Genomic DNA, 19,089 nt, shown 5'->3' on the forward strand with positions numbered 1-19,089 from the left:
GGCATGTCGGAAAATTTTAGTACTTTTTTATGCACATCTTAGCATTTTTAACATAGCTATTAACCTTTCAAAGTGACGAGTATAATATGTTTGGGGTTACCAACTGAACACCATAGCCCTTCATTACAGAAGCGATTTACCTGAGGGCAGCAACACCTTCGCCGGTCCCGGTTTCCCCACGTAACTTGACGCGTGTGATTAGCTGAGCAAACGGGAGATATGGGATTGGCAGCAGCGACGGCTCCAGAGGGGGCGAACGCATCCATCGGTCAACCTGTTCAGTCCACCTCCCCCCCCCCCCCAGTAAAAGAAACTTGATAAATAAATGATCTTTTAGCTCAAATATGTATCTTTTTTATGGTATTTAGTGGTATACTAAATGTGACAGTCTCCTAGAAAAGATTCCATCACCTCTTTTTTTTTCTTGCCATTTACTATTGTCTGACGCTGTCACTAGTACCTATAGACAAAATCTGTAACCATGGGCGTTACTTGGGAACTAATTTTGAGGGGCAGAATCAAACTGGGTCTAATTTTGAGGGGACAGAATCAAAGTTGGGCCTAATTTTGATGGTGTAGAATCAAACCTGAGGCTCAAATTTGGGGGAAGAGAGACTAAAAGTTTTCCATCCCATAAAAACAGCATCCAGTATTATTTGTAGAGGCCAGCATAGTCTGCCTTTTACCTACCCACTGCCCGCTTGCACGCGATAACAGGTTTACCTGCTCGCCTGCCCACGGCAAAGAGTCGACTTGCGTCTCTACCCGGGTTCTTGGTCTTCAAGGCGCTCTGCGCTTACAAGGTACCTGGGCATTCAACAAGACCCGGGCGCCTGCAAAACCTGCTGGAAGGAAACAGCCCTCCGGCAGCGTGTCGCTCCAGGTGTTTCATCACCACGTGGACGGCTGCAGCCAGTGTTGCCTACTTACGTAGCTACTAAATCCTACGAAGTCCTAGGAGGAGCTTCTTCTCCAAGGAGAATTTATATACTTAGCGATTTCAGTTCAGCGTAAGCAGTTTTTATCTTATTGCCAGGAAATGCACGCAATATTACAGTTTCATTTATCTAAATGAATGATCGAGCAAACAAAAATCTCCTCACTGAAAACCAATTGTTTTTCATTGCATGGTGCCTTAACCAGTCACGCAGTGGCGCAACCAGAGGGGGCAGGGTGCATTGCTCACAACCTTGGACGGAAATTGTCTAGCGGAGGGGTCAGGGTGGGGGTCAAACATTAAAGTACAAGTCTCATCAAGTTCAATGCCGTAGCAAAGGGGTAGCGGGAGTCGGCCCTGAGCGCCGAACGATCTAAGTGAGAAATGTTTTAAAACAGAGAATGCTATGGCGGCCCGTGATATTATTTGCTATTAATGTTGGTTTGTTACGAGTTGGATGAATTAATTATGTAATACGTCGCTCCATGTGAAAAGAAAATATTGTAGATGGAAATTTTACATGCCATATGTATGTACATTCGGAATGCATTTATCATGCACTTTCTTTCTTTCAAAAATAGTTTGTGTGCTTGTTTTCCATTATTAGCTAATGTGAAATTGACGTGTTGAAAAAAAAAATATTTCTAATCCTCTGTTTCAACACAAATGCGTGAGAACCGACTTCTACCCCCTTTTGGCGTGATTTATGAGGATAATAATGCCTTTCATGCCACTTTATTACTATTATTGTGATTGTTGTTGTTGTTACGTTTATCCAAGTACTTGCCCCCCCCCCCCAAACGAGGGTAACGGCAATGCCCCTGGCTGGCTACGGCCCTGGTGTTCGCAGTAGAACAGTGTGTTGTTTGACTCGCGACCTCAGCGTCTAACGTGACATGTTTCAGTCCTGCCCTATATCACTATATATACGTATATTGGTTATTTACGACATATACTTATGGATCCTGTTTATTGAGTTTATTGAGCAATTTTCACACCGAAAACCTATTTCAATGTGTGTGTGTGGGGGGGGGGGGTAGGAACATTCGTAAATCTCATTTCATTGGTGATGTGGTTTACGAAGCTTTGAGTTCCCTTTTTTAAGTAGTGAAAATCTATGCAGTTGGCAACACTGCAGAACGGTGTGGGCCCGGTGCAGTTTCTACTCGAAGCAACTACGTCATGCAGAGGGAGGGGTCTGCAGTTGATGGAAAGAACGAACTGAGACCTACTACAGCGCAGAAGAAATAGCTTGGCAGTGACGTCATCTCCCACCTTCACCTCTCCTTCCAGAAGCGAAGGCTCATTCGCTAGAGCGGACGACAAGGTGACGTGCAAACCAATCGAAATCATTCCGAGAGGGGTGATGCAGGCGTGCAAACCCCCACACTGTTACATTAGTCTAACAAGCCGCAGCTACGAGCGAGGGATTGCAGGCTATTTTGTTTCTTTGTTAGGGAGGTTTTTTGGCTGGTTTTGTCATTGTTGTACAATGAGCAGTGGAGTAAAGAAAGGTAAGCCCTTGCACAGCGATACAAGAGAAATAGTTTTCAATGTGTATGAGTACTTTGATTGCGATGAAAACAAAACAACAGCTGTTCACAGAACGTCCGTGGCGACAGGTGTCAGTGAAAGATCTTTGTGTAGAATTTTGAGGGAGAAAGACAAAAGCAGTGGCGTACGCAAGGGGGGGTTACCGGGTTTAACCCCCCCCCCCCTTGAGCTTTTGAAATATTATGGAAAATGTTGTAGAAAAAAATTAAAAATGGCTAATTTATCACAGTCAAAGATGTGCGATAGTAATAATAATAATAATAATAATTTGAATTATTATTCCCATGCAGCATGAAGAAAAACACAACATTCCAAACACAATCTAAGCGGACGCAAAGTTCAATTTTGCAATTTTTTTGCAAAGTCGCGCAGTGACTCTCGCGAGAATTGTAAAAATTCCTTGCTTCGTCGCAGTGTGCCGACCTTATTGCAAACGTTCTTCCCGGTACTGATTTCACATCCCCTTGTGAACTCTCAAGTTATGCTGAGTCTATCCACATCATTAAATAATGTTGAAGAAGTGCTTTGTGAATCACTTAGAAGTGATAAATGTGTTGGAATGTCTATAAACTTACTTCTGAACGAAAACATAGACTCGGTGGAATTTAGCAACACGTATTCTCGCGCTTCATCATCATCCTGGGAGAGTTCCATAAATGTACATTTCCTCGTGCATATAGCACCGTGCCATGAAGGCACACGTAGTGGTGTGGTGGGCCCCAAAGATTCTCGATCTCGAACTATTTTGCAGGGGATGTGATCAGCAGCATGCTCCGGCAGCCTTCATCCCCCAGGGTTGCTCTCAGGTACCCATTGCTATGAAGCTGGGTGCGGAGACAAGTCTGGATAAATTCCAACCAATTCCGGGAATCGAACCCGGATATCCCACGAAGTTGTCAGACTAGACCAGCGCGGCTCCTTGAATGAGTTTCATATTTCGATTATTTCAATAAATCCAATATATTTGCTTGTTTTTATGGATTTTCTTCACACTTAAAATGTCTCACTTATCATATACAAATAACCGTTGACTAGACAATTATTTTGTAACAAAGAAACAAAAGAAATGTAATTTTGTTCTATTTCTTTCATAAATAGCAGCTGCATTAGTAGTAATTATCAGTAGTAATTAAACTAATTAATTAATTAATTATAAGAATTATTAATTATTATTAATTAATTAATTAATTAAAGTATAATAAAACAATGGTAATGTGAATTTGTAGAAAGTTTTCGAAATAACACCCCCCCCCCCCCTTGATGAAATCCTGCGTACGCTACTGGACAAAAGTGTTGCGATTGCGAGCGGGAAACCTTTTTCAACGGCGGGCAAAAACCAACCGAACGCCCAGCAACGTGTCACAAATCTGGATTCTTTTGAAGAAGCAGTCGTGCGCCGAACAATCCATGATTTGTACACGAAAGGTATTGTTGTCACCTTACATAAACTGATCAAGGAACTGCAAGAAAATATTAATTTTAAGGGTTCGCGTTGGTCGTTGCATATGATCAGAAGAAAATTAGGATTCAGATTTAAAAAGCACAGCGTAAACAGCAGGAAACTACTCCTTGAACGAAACAGCATCGTTGCTTTGCGGCGATAATTTTTGCGTGAAGTTAAAGAACTGCGCAGAGAGCAAACCGCCGGTCTTTCATTTACATGGATGAAAGTTTCGGGAACACACACCACACTGTCCCCAAAGTTTGGCTGGATTCAAAAGATTCGGGGGGGCGGGGGGTTAAAAGTGCCAACAGGAAAGGGTCCCAGGTTTATTATTGTGCATGCCGGTGGTGAAAGTGGATTTGTGGAGGGGGCGAAGTTAGTGTTCCTTTCAAAAACAACTTCTGGGGACTATCATGGGGAGATGAAAACTAACAATTTTATGTTGTGGTTCGAAGAACAGCTTCTTCCCAATCTGCCCCCAAACTCTGTTATTGTGTGTGTCAATACTCCATACCACAAGAAGTTAGTGGAAAGAATCCCAACATGAAACAGCAGGAAGGATGAAATGAAGTCGTGGCTGTCATCTTACAATATTCCGCATGCAGAAGGTTTGCTGAAAGCCGAATTATATGAAATAATTAAAATAAACAAACATAAAATAAACATCTAGCAGTGCTAACATTAAATTGAAAATTGGTAGTTTCCACCGCGATCCTTACTGCTCGTACTTTTACTCGTTCCGTGGTTCCTTTTATAGTAGTTGGCAACGCTGACTTAGCAGGGAGTGACGTTACTGCCAGGTTATTCCTTCCCGGCTGTAGGTATCGTAAGACTGCGGGTACCCGGCGGGTCTACAATGCCTGCCAGGAACGATCTGGCCAGGTGGGCATACAAGCTGCTCAAGCGAGGATGTTGCGCAGGTTGCATGGCATTTCAGGAGCGATGTCTCGCGAACGGGTCTGCTCCAGGTCTTGTGCAGGCCTCTGATTATTTGCTAAATAACTGTGACGTTTGCGAAATCACACATATTACTCTTTATTACTTTCCTCCTTAGGTCCCCTAACTTGTAAAATTTAATAAACCTGCAAATTTCTTGGGGGGGGGGGACAAGTGCCCCTTTCCCACGCCAAGCTACGCCTATGTTTGTAACAGTTATGACAAATGGCGCCCTGTATCAAGGTCCAGTTTCCAACACTGCTATGCACACGTGGTAGCACAAAGTGAAAGAATTAATGGACATGGCAAAATAAAACTCGTGTATTCCTTTCAGAAATGCCTGAAATGGATTTTCACACCTACACTTTCCGCCTATGGAACAAAATAGGTATTTTAGGGCAAATTCTCTGGTTAATGATAACAGAAATAATTTAATGAAATACTACTATCGATTCATATTCTAATAATATAAATGTGGGTACAAAAACAAAAAATATTTTTCAAATACATTTTCTGAAAGGATTTTCGTTTTGTTGACGGATGAATGCTTTTTTTTTCTGCGACATTTTAATTACCCTCTTTATAGGTGTATAATAATCCGTCCCGCAACAGCCCATGAAGGGCCTAGGCATACCTACCGACTGCCGGTCTCCCTCCCACGCTTTCCTTCGTCACCAATCTCCCATTCAAAATAAAAATACTCTGTGTATAATACGTTCATGGGTTCAGAAGGACAAAAATAATTCAAGCTGAAACGATATATATATATATATATATATATTTTAAAATGCTGCAGAAAATTATTTTAAAAATACAGTGTATTTGCAAGCTATTAGAATCACGAACAAGTGTTAAGAATCAAGAATAATCTTAAGTAGAGCTTACAATTCAAAATTGGAAAGAAGAAAACACTCAGTTCATTTCAGCAACTATTAGATCAGCTTTATTAATTCAGTCTATGTTGCTACTTATATACAGCAAAAATCTCTTACACAATTTGTACAAGAAACAAATACTTAATATATATATATATATGTATGTGTGTATATATATATTTATATAATAAAATCTCTCACAATATTCACTACAAATAGTCAACTTCATAATTACATATTTTTTAGCTAACATGTTGAGACAATAGGCTGGAAAATGAAGGAAAAACATTAAATATTACTCATTTATACATATATTGTGGATACGTCAATAACCACCATTTTAAGTTCGCTTTCATCTCTCGCACTCATTCACACAAAAACACACGCACAACTTGCGTCAGCTTGTTTGAAAGACACGGTAATAATATATCCCAACAGAATATTTGATATAATGGCCTTCAAATTACTTGTTTTCGAATCGTTCCGACAACATGTTAAACCACTGCTCGATTCAGCTTCATCTCCAATGTTACGATGTATTAAGTTAAAACAAACCAGAGTTAATAATTTTTGTATTGTGCATCTACGTTCCAAGCAAAGATCTTATAAATAAACAGCAGATTAACAGATGGAGCTAGCTGATGCATGCTGAATGAACACGGACAAAAAGTGCTAATGGTGAAACAAATCCCACAGATTATTCTTACCATAGATTTTAATGCTTAACTACTCAAAGTAGCAATTCAACAGATATTTTTCAGAGTTGCCAACTACGGTCGTGTCCGAATCCGCAAGCGCACTGTTATGTTCTGTCCCATCGAAGGAAGACGTCCGAATCGAAAGGATCCGAAGTTGCCACTTTTCCCGCCAGGTGTTAGTTCGAACGTCAACATCGCGGCCGCAGGCGTACAATATGAAAACGGAAAGCAAATAAATGCAGTATTATCTATAAAATGTCCACTTAGCACCGAGTTCTAGAGCTTCTATTTAAGGAACGTCGCCTTTTCAAAGTGAAAGACGTCCAACTCTCCACTCCAACTTCTATGTCCTGGATTCGGACTATAACGTTACGAGGATTCCGCTGGTGGAACGGCGCTTTAAGCGACAGCTGCTGCAGATTCGGACACTGCATTGGTTTCAAGCAAGCGAGAGAAATGTCAGTGTCCAAATTAAACTTTTGCTTTCAGTGGTGTCAATGAATGCAGTCGCAACAGTGAGTTGGATCTAGTTGTTCGTATTATTAACAATAACTGGTATTTTTTTAAAAAATTTACCGTCCCTTTACTTCCGTTTTGGGCTAATCAATCGCGAGAGAGAGGATGATTAGATAAACTGATAAGGGACAGTCACAAAGAACATCCATGCCCAGGTCTGGATTTGAACCCGGGATCTTCGGTGGAGAGTCCGAAAATCGACCACTTAACGCACTCGACCGCCGAGCCGTCAACAATAACTGGAAGATAACTTTAACATAATGTAAACCTACATATTGATTTCATCATCAAATATTTTGCCAGTATTTTAATTTTTTCGTGAATTCGCATTTTGCAACACACTGTCATTTTCTTGCGCTACGGGAAATTTTACTTTTTTCTATTATTTTTTTTATATTTCTTTTATTTCTAGTCAACAGTAAGAAATATTTAAAATATGGCATACCAAGAAGAAAAATACTGCGGTCACCTCGCGAACTAACATGGACAGACACTGCTTTATTTCTCTCGCAGTCGAAAATATTCCCCTTTGGTTGTGCCCAAGTGCACACGTGTTACTATACTTACAGTTTCGTTGTCAAAAATTTCAACAAGATTTTGCTGTGTACGGCTTTTCTCTTCGTGATGATTGAACACTTGGCACTGAATAATGATGACGACAATGCCTTGAAGAACGCCGAAGATTTTGGCAACGCAGGGGCAGGATTGCATGGCAAGCAGCTGATTGCATCGTCGACGCTCTCTCCGCTCGATTACGGTTTGAAAATTCTTCTTGGTAGAGCAGTACAGAGTTACTATTCGCAATAAGAAAAATATTTTTAAAAATATAATTATAATAATGCATATTTCCTCGTTTACATCTCAAATTTTAAATTTGATAGATAGCGAAATTCTTTCAAATAAAGAGATGACAAGCTAAATCACAACAATGGTTTCTACAAAGTTGGGAACATAATTTCGTCACCATTTTTTTAGAAATCTCTACGCTTTTCAGTTTTGTATAAAGTTACATACAAAATTGAAAAAAAGAAGAATCCAGATTTTAAAGAGGCAATAGTTAACTCACGTCGCAACCTTAGCAAAAGATAAAGCATATAAGCCCGTGAGCTTACATTTTTAATGTTTGTTGTTTGCATATTCTTCATGCCCTATATTTTCAGATAATGCTATGGTTAGGCTATGTAATACAAGAAATCGACCAAGACATAGAATATGGTAATGGTAGAAGCATGGAAAATTTTATTTAGGATATGTTTCAATAACTTTGTTATATTTACATACATATACATATATAAGTCTATATACACGTGTATATACTTACAATGTGCGCTTTTTTAAACATTTCTTAACTTTAACAAGGCATTTTAAAGAGAATAATTGCCAAGTAACAATAATCTATTTCGACTTAGCGAATAATAAACACATTGTATATTGTTAATTTAATACAGCTGAATTTATATACAATTAATTCCCTTACAAAGAAAATCACCATGATGGTCTAGGATTCTAATTTGTTTTTCATATCTTAAGAGTACAATTTTGGTAACTGCGTATGTCGAAATTTACTGCTAAAATTTAATTTTTCATGACATGGCAATTTTATCTGAAAATTACTTAGAAAAATCAGGACTTGGTTAATAACAAAGTGTAGCACATGTATCTCGTAATATTACTTGTCAGAACACTTGGCAATGTGATATCGTTTTTATTATCTGAGCGTTAAATGGTTTATATTTTTAAGTACTGAACTTTATGAGCAAAACATCTACTTACATCAGTCGAAGCGACAACATCGTCGATTGAAAAATTCCCTTTGCACTTTTTAAAATTGTAATTGTACGTACATATGAGTTTATTCCTAAAATAAATCTCTCTCGTGTGTTAATGTATGGGAAGATATGATTACTTTGATGGATTTTTGACATTAGGGAACTTATTTGGTAGTTGATCGACAGAAAATCTAAGAAATAAAGTACACTTATAATTATTTTTCACTATTCCCCCCCACAAAAAAAAACATACAAAAAGGTCCACTAAATACAACTAAATTGCAACTGATATACGGCTCTGATAAAAAATGTTCCAGTATTAACGCTTCCACAACCGTCAAATATAAACCAACAGTTAAATTCAAGTCTCACAACCTTCCTTAACAAACCTACATCAGGACACACGAAACCATTTTTAATATTTTCACCCATTCTGTACAATGCAATCACCTCTAGTAAAATCCTATTAAAAACTATCGATTCGTGTATTCACATGGCATTGTAACAAAATGGCTATCTCCTTGGAATCTTCCATATTTTAAAGTTTCTTCTAAAAAGATCCGTTGATATGGCTTATTCCTCAACCTGTTCTACCACGAATTTCAAAAGCGGCGCTTCAGCCTTTTCTAAAGCCCGTAGCGACAATACAATGAACAGATATAAAGAATAAAAATGATCTTCTACAGGTACTACACGTAACAAACAACAATAAAATTCTTGGCAATCAATCCATATTTTTCACACTTTCTCATTCTTCCAGTTTCGCACGGGATTCTAACTAAAAAAAATCATTCAACAACAATAGTCACAACCACTATAAAGAATATAACAATTGTACACACTTAGAGTTCGCTTCAATTCATTGTTGTTGACAGTTCACTGAACTGCTAGTCAACACATAACAGCTGGTTACGCTTAACGGAAGTTTAACTTTATCTTGCACTCAATGCATATTGACGAAGCTTTTTTCCAACAACTATAACGAATACTTTCAAAATTGATTGAAGAATATGCTCTATCAGACTATTGCAATGAACTGGAGAACTTGAACAGTTGTGCAGATCTGATGACGCCATGAAATATATTCTACAGGTAATTGAAATCGACGAAATGCTAAGGTACCAAGAGTAGGGAAGGGTTTGTCGACGCCATTTTGGTGACTTGTATAAGTCTGATTAAAATGTGGGTGATGTTAACAGTAACTGCCCTGGGTGCGATGTAATCACGTGATTGTACTGATGTTTGTATATGGCTGGAACCTCCTCCTAAAGATTTATCGGTTAAAATATATAAAAAAGAGGGTTAAAATTTGCGGCAAGAACTTGCAGGCTGATATACAGAACTGTTGAAGGTAAGATTATTATTCCTTGAGGGAAGTGAAACGCCTGAATTTACCCATCCTTTTCTGATTCTTTGCTATCTTTTGTATTCGCAAATTGCAGTTAGGTCCGCCGACAAATATAGCTTCAGCCTTACCACCTTCCTCGAGAGCTGCCACAAGGGACTTGAGAGACTCGTTCCCAACGTTCTTGGCGCTAAGTTCGAGAGTCGAGCCAGAGAACCTATCTCTTATGCACTTGCCGACCGAGGAAGCCTGAGCTGAGGACAGAGTCACACTGATTATGGAAAGCCAGCTGAGATAATTCAGGTTGGATATGACAGTCTGGAGGAATAGGTGCTCTAGGTTCCCACGATGGACATTGTCTGTCACCACCAGGTTGTTCACCTTGAGGTAACTCAGTGAGCAGGCTTTGAGAGATCTACCTACAAGTCTAAGGGTCTTCTCACTGTCTTCCAGACACATCTTCCAATTGCTGATTTTCAGGCTCTGAAGAGTCCGGAAACTTTGAGCCAAGGTTTGGAAGAAGGTGACGAGGATCTTGTCGTCGACGAACAGGGGGTTGCCCTGGGATTTGTCCAGGCTCAGGTCAAGGTCGCTGAGACGGGTAAAGCCTTTCAGGAAGGGGAGCAGATGGGGTCCTCTGAGGGTGATGCGGTCGTTCACGGTGACCTGGAAGCCACCCAGTCGCAGGAAGACCACTGCTGGGCAGCGGAAGTCGGGAAGTGAAGTGAGCAGTTCGCTGACGGAGTCATCCTGGCGTCCCAGGCGGGAGAGCTTCCCGTCGTGGATGCTTAGGTCGAACCGGCAGTTGGCCAGCACCAGGTCCCTGACGGCGGTGTTCTGCAGGAATGCCAGGAAGATGGACAGCGACGCTTCCTCCTGCGGGTAATAGGAGAAAAACAGTTCAATGTACTTTCAAGTTACCAGCTTACAGAACAACAGTTCAAAAATACTTGACTTCCACAGATGGAAAGAAGAGAGAGAGATTAAGTGAGAGTGGCGGGAAGAAGGGATCGAAAAGAAACAGTCGAGAAGGGGCTGTAGAAGAAGAGAAAGAAGCGAAGAAAACAGAGCAGACACTATGCAGAAATAGCACAAGGGAACAGAAGAGAACGATAGAGAACAGGAATTATACAGGAGAGCAAGGGAAAAAGAGAGAAGGGAGGAAGACAAAAGAAAACCGAGAGGAAGAAAGAGACGTAGGATGAAGAGAAGGCACAGAAAAACGCTTAAGAGATAAAAAGGAGATAGAAAATTAAACCAACCTGAAATAGGAGAATTAATACCATTAAAATTATGTCGGAATGCGAATGTTTAAATTTTGTCCCTTTTTTGTGACACTATCATGAACTATTAAATTTCTCACTGTGGCTTTTACGAAGTATATTAATTAGAACATGTGAAACGTTAACATATATATTTTCTTTCTTATAAAACCATATTTATGATTACAATATTGTAATTTTGGAGCCTTACTTCATCTCTTCAACATTACGTATCACTATGACCTTAAAATCTACATTTTCAGGCCTTCAACCAAAACATCCACGTCAAGAATACAAATAATACATTTTTCATACATCAATCTCAATTTTAAAGCAATGTACTTCATACCATGATATGAATTTGGTTAAGAAAGAAGCTATATCATTAGCACTTTTTCAGTTTTGAATGTATTATTATGGGATAGAGTGTAATATATGAATATTGTCAAACGTGTTTTTGATGGATATATACTACTATATCGTGAACGGCTTTAGACTTTACCAAGTTTGTTGCTGGAAGAAAGTACCAAAAATACGTAAACTGACATTAGACTTGTTCATTTTAATAATCATTACATTACATCTGCTAACAGTTATTCAGTCTGAAACGATGCATTTGTCGCATTGCGCCACATTAGTTCTTACACAAGGCTGAGGAAAATCTTCTTCCGGGAAATATTTATGAGGCAAACTTTTTAAAAATTGTCATCGCTTACGTTCCATTTAAAGAGTTAACTTGCTCGAATTCGTGAGACGCTGCTGGGAACACAATGCGAGTGACTCTTTCTTTTCTTCTTCTCGCCTTATCCCCTCAGAGTCTTCAAATATTAATCTGCGGAGGGCTTAATCAGCGTTTTTCAAATCACAGACTACTCAGGAGAGCGTCGTAGCATGGGGAATCGAAGAGCACCAAGGAACTAAATGACATTAGGGAAGATGGAAAGAGATTTGAGGGAACGTAGAAAATCTTGGAAAGGGGGAAATCGAGAAACAACGGAGGAATGGGAAACGGAAGAAACAAAACACTGAGAAAATGAGAAAGAGCAGGAGATGTGTGAACGAAATAGAAAGTGAGAAAGAGCAGGAGGTGGGAACGCAAGAAATAGAAAATGGATAAAAAACACGAAGTTTGGAAACTGAGGAAATAGAGTACTGAGAAAAAAGAAAGAAGAGGAGGTACTTAAACGGATGAAATAGAAAACTGAGGAAAAAAGAAGAAACAAAAGGTATGGTAAAAGTAAGAAAGAATATAATTTTCAAAGTACTAGAAATACGCAGAGAAAGAATCAGGAAAGAGGAGGAAATTTGGGAAAATAAAAGAAACCTGAAAATAATATACCTGGCAGAAGACAGACGAAGATAAGGAAACTGAAGACAAAAATCTTGTTAGGTTAGGTAAGGATGCTTAGAGCGGTTAATGCGAACTGGATCTACAGTATAGCTCCAGTCCTCTGTGCAATGTGTCTCCATTGGGATTGAACCTGGGATATCTGGATTACAAGGTGACAGTGTTCCAGCTACACCATCGCGAAGGCGCGAAAAATGGAAGAACAGAACTGTGGAGAAGAAAGATAAAACTGATCGAAGAGGGAAATTAAGAATATTTCAAAAGAAGGAGAAATTAGGGAAGAGAATGGAAATTGATACTGATGAGAAGCTAGAAAGTGGTAATAAAAACTATTAATATAACAGCTGAGAAAAGAAGGAAGCACATAAGAACTTGGATACAGAGGAAAAGCTATGAACACTGGAAAATTAAAAGTAGAAAGAAAACGGGTGAGAGGGGGAAGAAACTAGGGTAAGCAGAAAACCACGAGAAGAAAGGAGAAAACTAGGAAAAGGAAGAGAAGAAATGAGAGAAGTAATAAGAAAATGAAGAACAAAGGAAAAGGAAAACAGAAATGAAAGATGAAAACTGGAAGAGGCCATAAAAGAAGAAGAGAAATACTTCGGAGAGGTAAATTTGGTAAAGTAGAAAAAAGTTAAGGAATGGATGCAGATGAGTAAGACGAAAATAGAGAAAGGGAAGATGAAAAAGGGTTAACAGCGGGAGGAAGATTACTCCCCGGACTGGAAACAAAAGCGTTAAGCTCTGGTTAGCGCCATTATCCCTGGACGTCCCGCAAAACGCAAAGGAAAAACTAAGATTAACAGTCGGTTGTGGAAAAGGCTCTTTTTCCGGGAAATTAAATTGGAAACACCAGTCGGCTCCGGGAGCATTTATCGTTAACCATGGATCTTTTTCCTTCGCAGGAGCGCCATTTGGACAGAACTTTTCCGCGGAAGCTTTAATGCGACCACACCCAGCTGCACCTCCTGCTTTATTGTTGGGAGCAACAAAGGAACGTCTGGGGAAAAAAAAATAAGTTTAATTTGTTGAACTTTGGTATTATGGGCTTTGCAAGTGCAAAAACAAAGCTACTTAGGATCCTCGTTTCGCGGAGGCAGGTGAACCGTTAAAGCCGCTAAAAAAGTTCCAGCAATATTTACGATTCTTCTGGTGCGCACTATTAACTCGAAACTAGAGCTTGGCGAATCGATACATTCGATGTACGCGGAAAACGACACTTGAGAGAAGCGCATTGTCATCGATTCCTAGTTCTAACAGATAAATATGTAAACATACAATCTCACTTAGTGGCGGCGCTTATGGGGGGCGTTTGGGCTGCCACTTTCGCCCCCGTCCTATACTAAACCTTTTCTACCAAGGGAAAGTAAACTGTCCTTGATCCCCCCCCAGTTTTGGCACTTCCCCCCTAGTTCTGGGACCCAATCGCCGCCACTGGTCTCACTCGCGTTGTCACTGGAGCACAGTGGCGGAGTAACATTGTCTATGTTGTGAGGCAATAGTTTTCGTTTAACTGTCGCTCGTTAGATACCTGGAGTTGATCACTTAATTTGAGATCTTTTTGGACGTTAAGAGCGTCAATCGAAATATATTTAGACATCTCATTTAAATTTAGAAGTGATACTTGATGCTATTTCAAGGCAAAAAAGGCAAACGACCCTCCACCAACGCATTCTGCAGCACCAAAACTTGCTGACAAGATCAATTGGAATAAGAGGTTCGTTCAAAAAAAATATCCGGGATTCACCCCATTGTACTCGAAAGGGTTGAGATGTGGCAACCTTGCTTTCAGTGAGCAAGGCCTGGCAATCTTGATTTCTAACGTTGAAGATGAGGAATGTGCCGGAAGCCGTCCAGTCCGTAAAGGGACGCTATCGGGTGAGGACATGTGAAATTATTCTGGCTGGGATGGCAATCGGTTCGGTTCGTATCTGCGCTAGTGTTCGCTAAGTTGTTTGCGTAAATGTTATGTGAAGTCTGCTTTAGTGAGTAATTTCTAAGAATTTGGAATTACTACTGCAAGAATAAACCATAACTAACTACTTTCCCCGGTATGCATTTTTTTACGCCTTCCCGAAACTGACTTGTTGGGACATTCAAACTGCCATGATTAAAAAATAATAGTCTTCGAATGCTATGGAGTCAATTGCAGTATGCGACACAATTGTGCAGTTTCATAAAAACTGATATGAACTAACCTGTAGATTTTCGTTTACTAGGGCATTAATGTGCGAGTGTATTCCGATCCACGGTTGTGTTATTTGGTTTGTGGAATTTTGACAACTGTAATACAGAGCATTCCCTGACATTCGCTACGAGACTCGGCCCGGCATCAGCGCTTGTCTTTCCCGGTGAACGGTGAACAGTCGCAAGCTACAATCTGTTTCTCTCGCTCTCTTTCCCTTTCTGTTGACGTTGCAGACTGACGCCAGTATAATCCTCCCTCGGAAGTTGTGTTGTATCGTGTCCGCGTGTTCAATATTGTGGCTTAATATGGGACCACAAAAGTTTACATTACAACAAAGGATTTATCTTGTCGACTGGTACTTCGGAAAGAGGAATTGTGGAGACGTGCGACGACGTTTTGCAACGAAATTTCCTGGTGTTCCCGTTCCACATAGGACCACTATATTAAACCTCGTAAAAAAAAGTTTAGAGTAACAGGGTCAGTTCTGAATAAAAGTGGAAAGAAAACCCCACGTGTACTTTCTGAGGAAAAACTCGATGAGATAGGACAAAGGTTAGAACAGTCTCCTCGGAAATCTATCCGCCGCCTCTCACAAGAAACGGGTGTATAAAAAACCACAGCATTTAGAGCCGCTAAAATTCTTAATCGGGAGAATTACAGTAGACGAACTTGAACGTGTAAATGCCAATTTCCTTCAGAGATGCCAGGAATGTGTTGCAGCAGAGGGACATCATTTTCAACACCTTCTGTAGTCAAGGTTAGTACACAATATGAAAACTGTAATTTTAATAGCCGACTGTCGCGGACCCCGTTCGCCGGGAAAGACAAGCGCTGATGCCGGGCCGCTTTCCTCCGAGTCTTGTAGCGAATGTCAGGGGATGCTCTAGAAGAGAAGGTGTTCAAGAGTAATATTATTATTATTTCCTTCAATTGACAGTGACAGTGTACAAATTGACAGTGTTCCTTTCAAAATGCAAAGTACTTAGAACGAATATTAGATGACAGAAACTGTACTGGAGTGAGGTTCTACATTTTATCTCACGGCTGAGCTGGTCTCATGGCAGGCCGTCAATTTCATTGTTGGACACTAACATTTTTACGTGACTGAAGCCAGAGAAACGTAACAAACGCAACAGAACAGTGGCGGCGACAACCCCCACCCCTACACGTGCAAACCTGAACCCTCTGTAATTAGAGTTTCAGAAAGTCTTCAACCCATCATTTGAAAAATTTACAACGCTTAAATATACAAAACTACCGGTTTAGAATAAAGATTCCTTAATGACTGTGGTGAAGCCGGCAGTCGGTAGGTAGGCCCTGACCCTCACGGGCAGTTGCGCCACGGGTTATTATTATGTCGATAGTGACGATGAACTTATGAAACACAGGCAAACAAAATGCCTCGCAGCGTGTCACGCTAACCACTTCACCATCGAGGGCGGAATGGTGGAAAACTATTTTCATGCTTATATCAGCAAGATGCAGAGACTAGACACAAGTAGAAGTGAAAAATGGAACAGATTGAAAGGGGCTCACGCCACGTCAGCCCCTGCTTCTCTATTCCCGTCTACTTGCATCACTTTAAAGAATAGCTTAATCTGGCGGCTGCATTCGACTCGGGACTGCTACGGAGTCCCCAAAGTATTTCTCAGAAGCTTGTGAAAAGTCGCCTCAGACTCTGCCACATTAAGAGAATGAATGGGGCTCGTTTCATCTGATGTTGCGAGGGATTCTTGAGGGGGGAAAATGAAGACGTTGAGAGCAAACGGACGTACGGGTGGGTCCTTGGGTTGAAAAGAGATTACAATGTATGACGTGACACGTACAAGCATGCAAATTTATGCACGATCTATTTTGCGATTTTGCATTTCGAAACACTGCTTGTCGTAGCCCTAATCGCTCGGCACATGCTCGCTCATGTCCCCCAAAAGGACTGCGTTTGAGGTACAAACCTGACCAGATTAAATAACAAAACGAAATGTTTCCTGGACATATAACCGTCGTGATTGAGAATGGCAGACACATGGGAAGATGGATCTTACCCTGTCCGGGGATGGAGAGTCTTGAAGCCCTCCCTCTTTCTTAAGACCTCCAGCCCTCCTCTCTGACCCTTTTCGGATTTTCGCAAATGCACCACGTTCATCACCCCGGCAGTGACCGGACATTTACCTGCTAAACTCCTTTCTCATCATCTTTGAGTTGAGAGACTCACCTGCAACGACAGACATTCTACGACTGCAAGAAGGTTGATGGTAGTATGTATCTTTTCTGCCTGATTAGGCAAGTCACGACTATTAGGGTAATTGGATGAAAGTAATGAAAGGACATTCGCAACATCATGTTCATGTCAGGACTCGAAACCAGAACATTCACTGGCGAGATCGTGGGTCGACCACTCAACTTGGCTCCAGGAGTCACGATGTCTTCTCATTTTCAAACTTACAAAAACAATAAGCATTCAATACTACTGTGAACATTTTGCTTCTCGCTTTACCATTTCCTGCGTATAAACTTAAGGCAAGTACAATTGTTTGTATATATGCAAATTAAGTCCACTTAATTATACCAACAGGGCTCCAAGATGCCGGCATCAGACTTCACTTGCGCCAATGCTCAGTTTACGGATAGATTGTCTAATATCTCTACAACTGTGGTTTCCATGCACGTAACGATTAAATGTCGATTATGCTTTAAATACGAACTTATCCTCTTTTTAATTTCAGACTTCGTCAACAGATGCAGACTTTTTTGTCAGGTTGCAATTGTTGAAGCTTCTCACCTAGAACTTTTCTTTCTATTTAAGTAGTTAGTTTTTGAAACACAACTTAATTAGTGGAATTGCGATAACAATGCTTTTGGGCAGTAAGGCTCCCTTATGGTAGCTAAGTGCCAACCTGAAACTCCATCTCTTCAGGAAATTGGAAGTAGGCAATGATATTATCATTTCTCAATATGACTTTTTCGCTAATCTACGAGCCTAATATTTTATTGAATTTTGTGTCTTCCATACCGAGTTGAAGGTGGCAGTGACAAAACACGATTGTTTGGTGTTATTAGACTGAAAATGTCCAAAATATCCAAGCCTATAAAGTAGCAGTAGTCAGCCATGTATCCAGAATTTAATTTGTTGTAGGGGACTGGCCATAGTGACACACATGGACACTAAAAGGGAATATGTTCTTATTTCGTAAACAAAATTTCGTATTTAAATACATTGGTCAACAGTGAATTTGTTAAATGAATAATTTTCACTGATTCTTATGTTTTTCGGTGTGCTTATTCTGAATATGAAGTCAGAATTTCTATATCGGGCTCCATTTTTTTGTAACGCGTTTACATTTTTTCTCCCTTTAGCCCATTTTTATCATAAGGCTCTATTATAGTAGTAGAAGTACATGACTATTTTCATTAATTTTTATCTTACATCCTGTGTGTCTTTAAGAGATGGATTTTTATGTATGCTGGTGCAGAAGTTTTCAACAGTTTGTTTTGAGTTATATTTTAATTCTTGAAGCTCTTATTAGGTCAAATAAAGTGCATGAACATGGTGATGGATAATTTGCACAGTAATACTCATGGATCCCATTGTGCAAGCATTATGAGTCCCAAAATATGAACAAAAGTGACTTGCATTGTTTAAAATATTTCTTCGCAAGCCAATCATTGATGACAACAATGCTAAAATACTAGTTTATTACCATAAGGATAAATGGTAACATTTAAGTTGAAATGCAGTTCTCTTACGTTTGTGACAAATTTGTTGGCACTATTTTTTACACATCTTGTGTTATATATAGTGTGTGTATATATTTAAAAAATCCTCATAACTGTGTTAACGACACAAACAATTTTTATTGTATCTGCGGTGAATCAATAGCTGATCCAGAAGTTACAGTTGGGAGGGGCCAATTTCAGTTGGGTACCTCACCTCACAGAGAAGCCTTTCTAACCAACACTTGCAATGTTATATGTAAACGATTTATCGTACTGTAAAAAGTAACCAAGCTGATTTCCATGTTCTAGAGATTAGAGTATTGTTTCATAAAAATAAGTATCCAGGGATAGAATAGATGGTTGTTATTGTGTGAAAAGAAAAAGTGTGAGTAAAATCTAGATTAGGTCTACATTGATTTATTGAACATGCTTATTTTTCTACAGCGTAAATACTTTAATACTTACGTATTTCTTGAACTTGTTTGGATGGGTTTATTTATTTT

The 19,089-nt window shown here is 39.8% G+C and overlaps 1 protein-coding gene across 2 annotated transcripts in view; it reads right to left on the minus strand.

Moving 5' to 3' along the window:
- Window positions 1–5,749: 5,749 nt before the first annotated feature.
- The window catches only part of LOC145985173 (uncharacterized), a 471,246-nt gene continuing 457,906 nt past the window's right edge, over window positions 5,750–19,089 (minus strand). For both annotated transcript variants that reach the window (XM_083118871.1, XM_083118872.1), the window contains exon 5: window positions 5,750–10,950. In XM_083118871.1, coding sequence (XP_082974997.1) covers window positions 10,090–10,950 — 861 coding nt within the window. In that variant the 3' untranslated portion in view covers window positions 5,750–10,089. The remainder of the gene's footprint in view (window positions 10,951–19,089) is intronic.

The sequence above is a fragment of the Lepisma saccharinum genome, chromosome 3, assembly GCF_977018435.1.
Source record: "Lepisma saccharinum chromosome 3, izLepSacc3.1, whole genome shotgun sequence".
Taxonomy (NCBI): Eukaryota; Metazoa; Arthropoda; class Insecta; order Zygentoma; family Lepismatidae; genus Lepisma; species Lepisma saccharinum.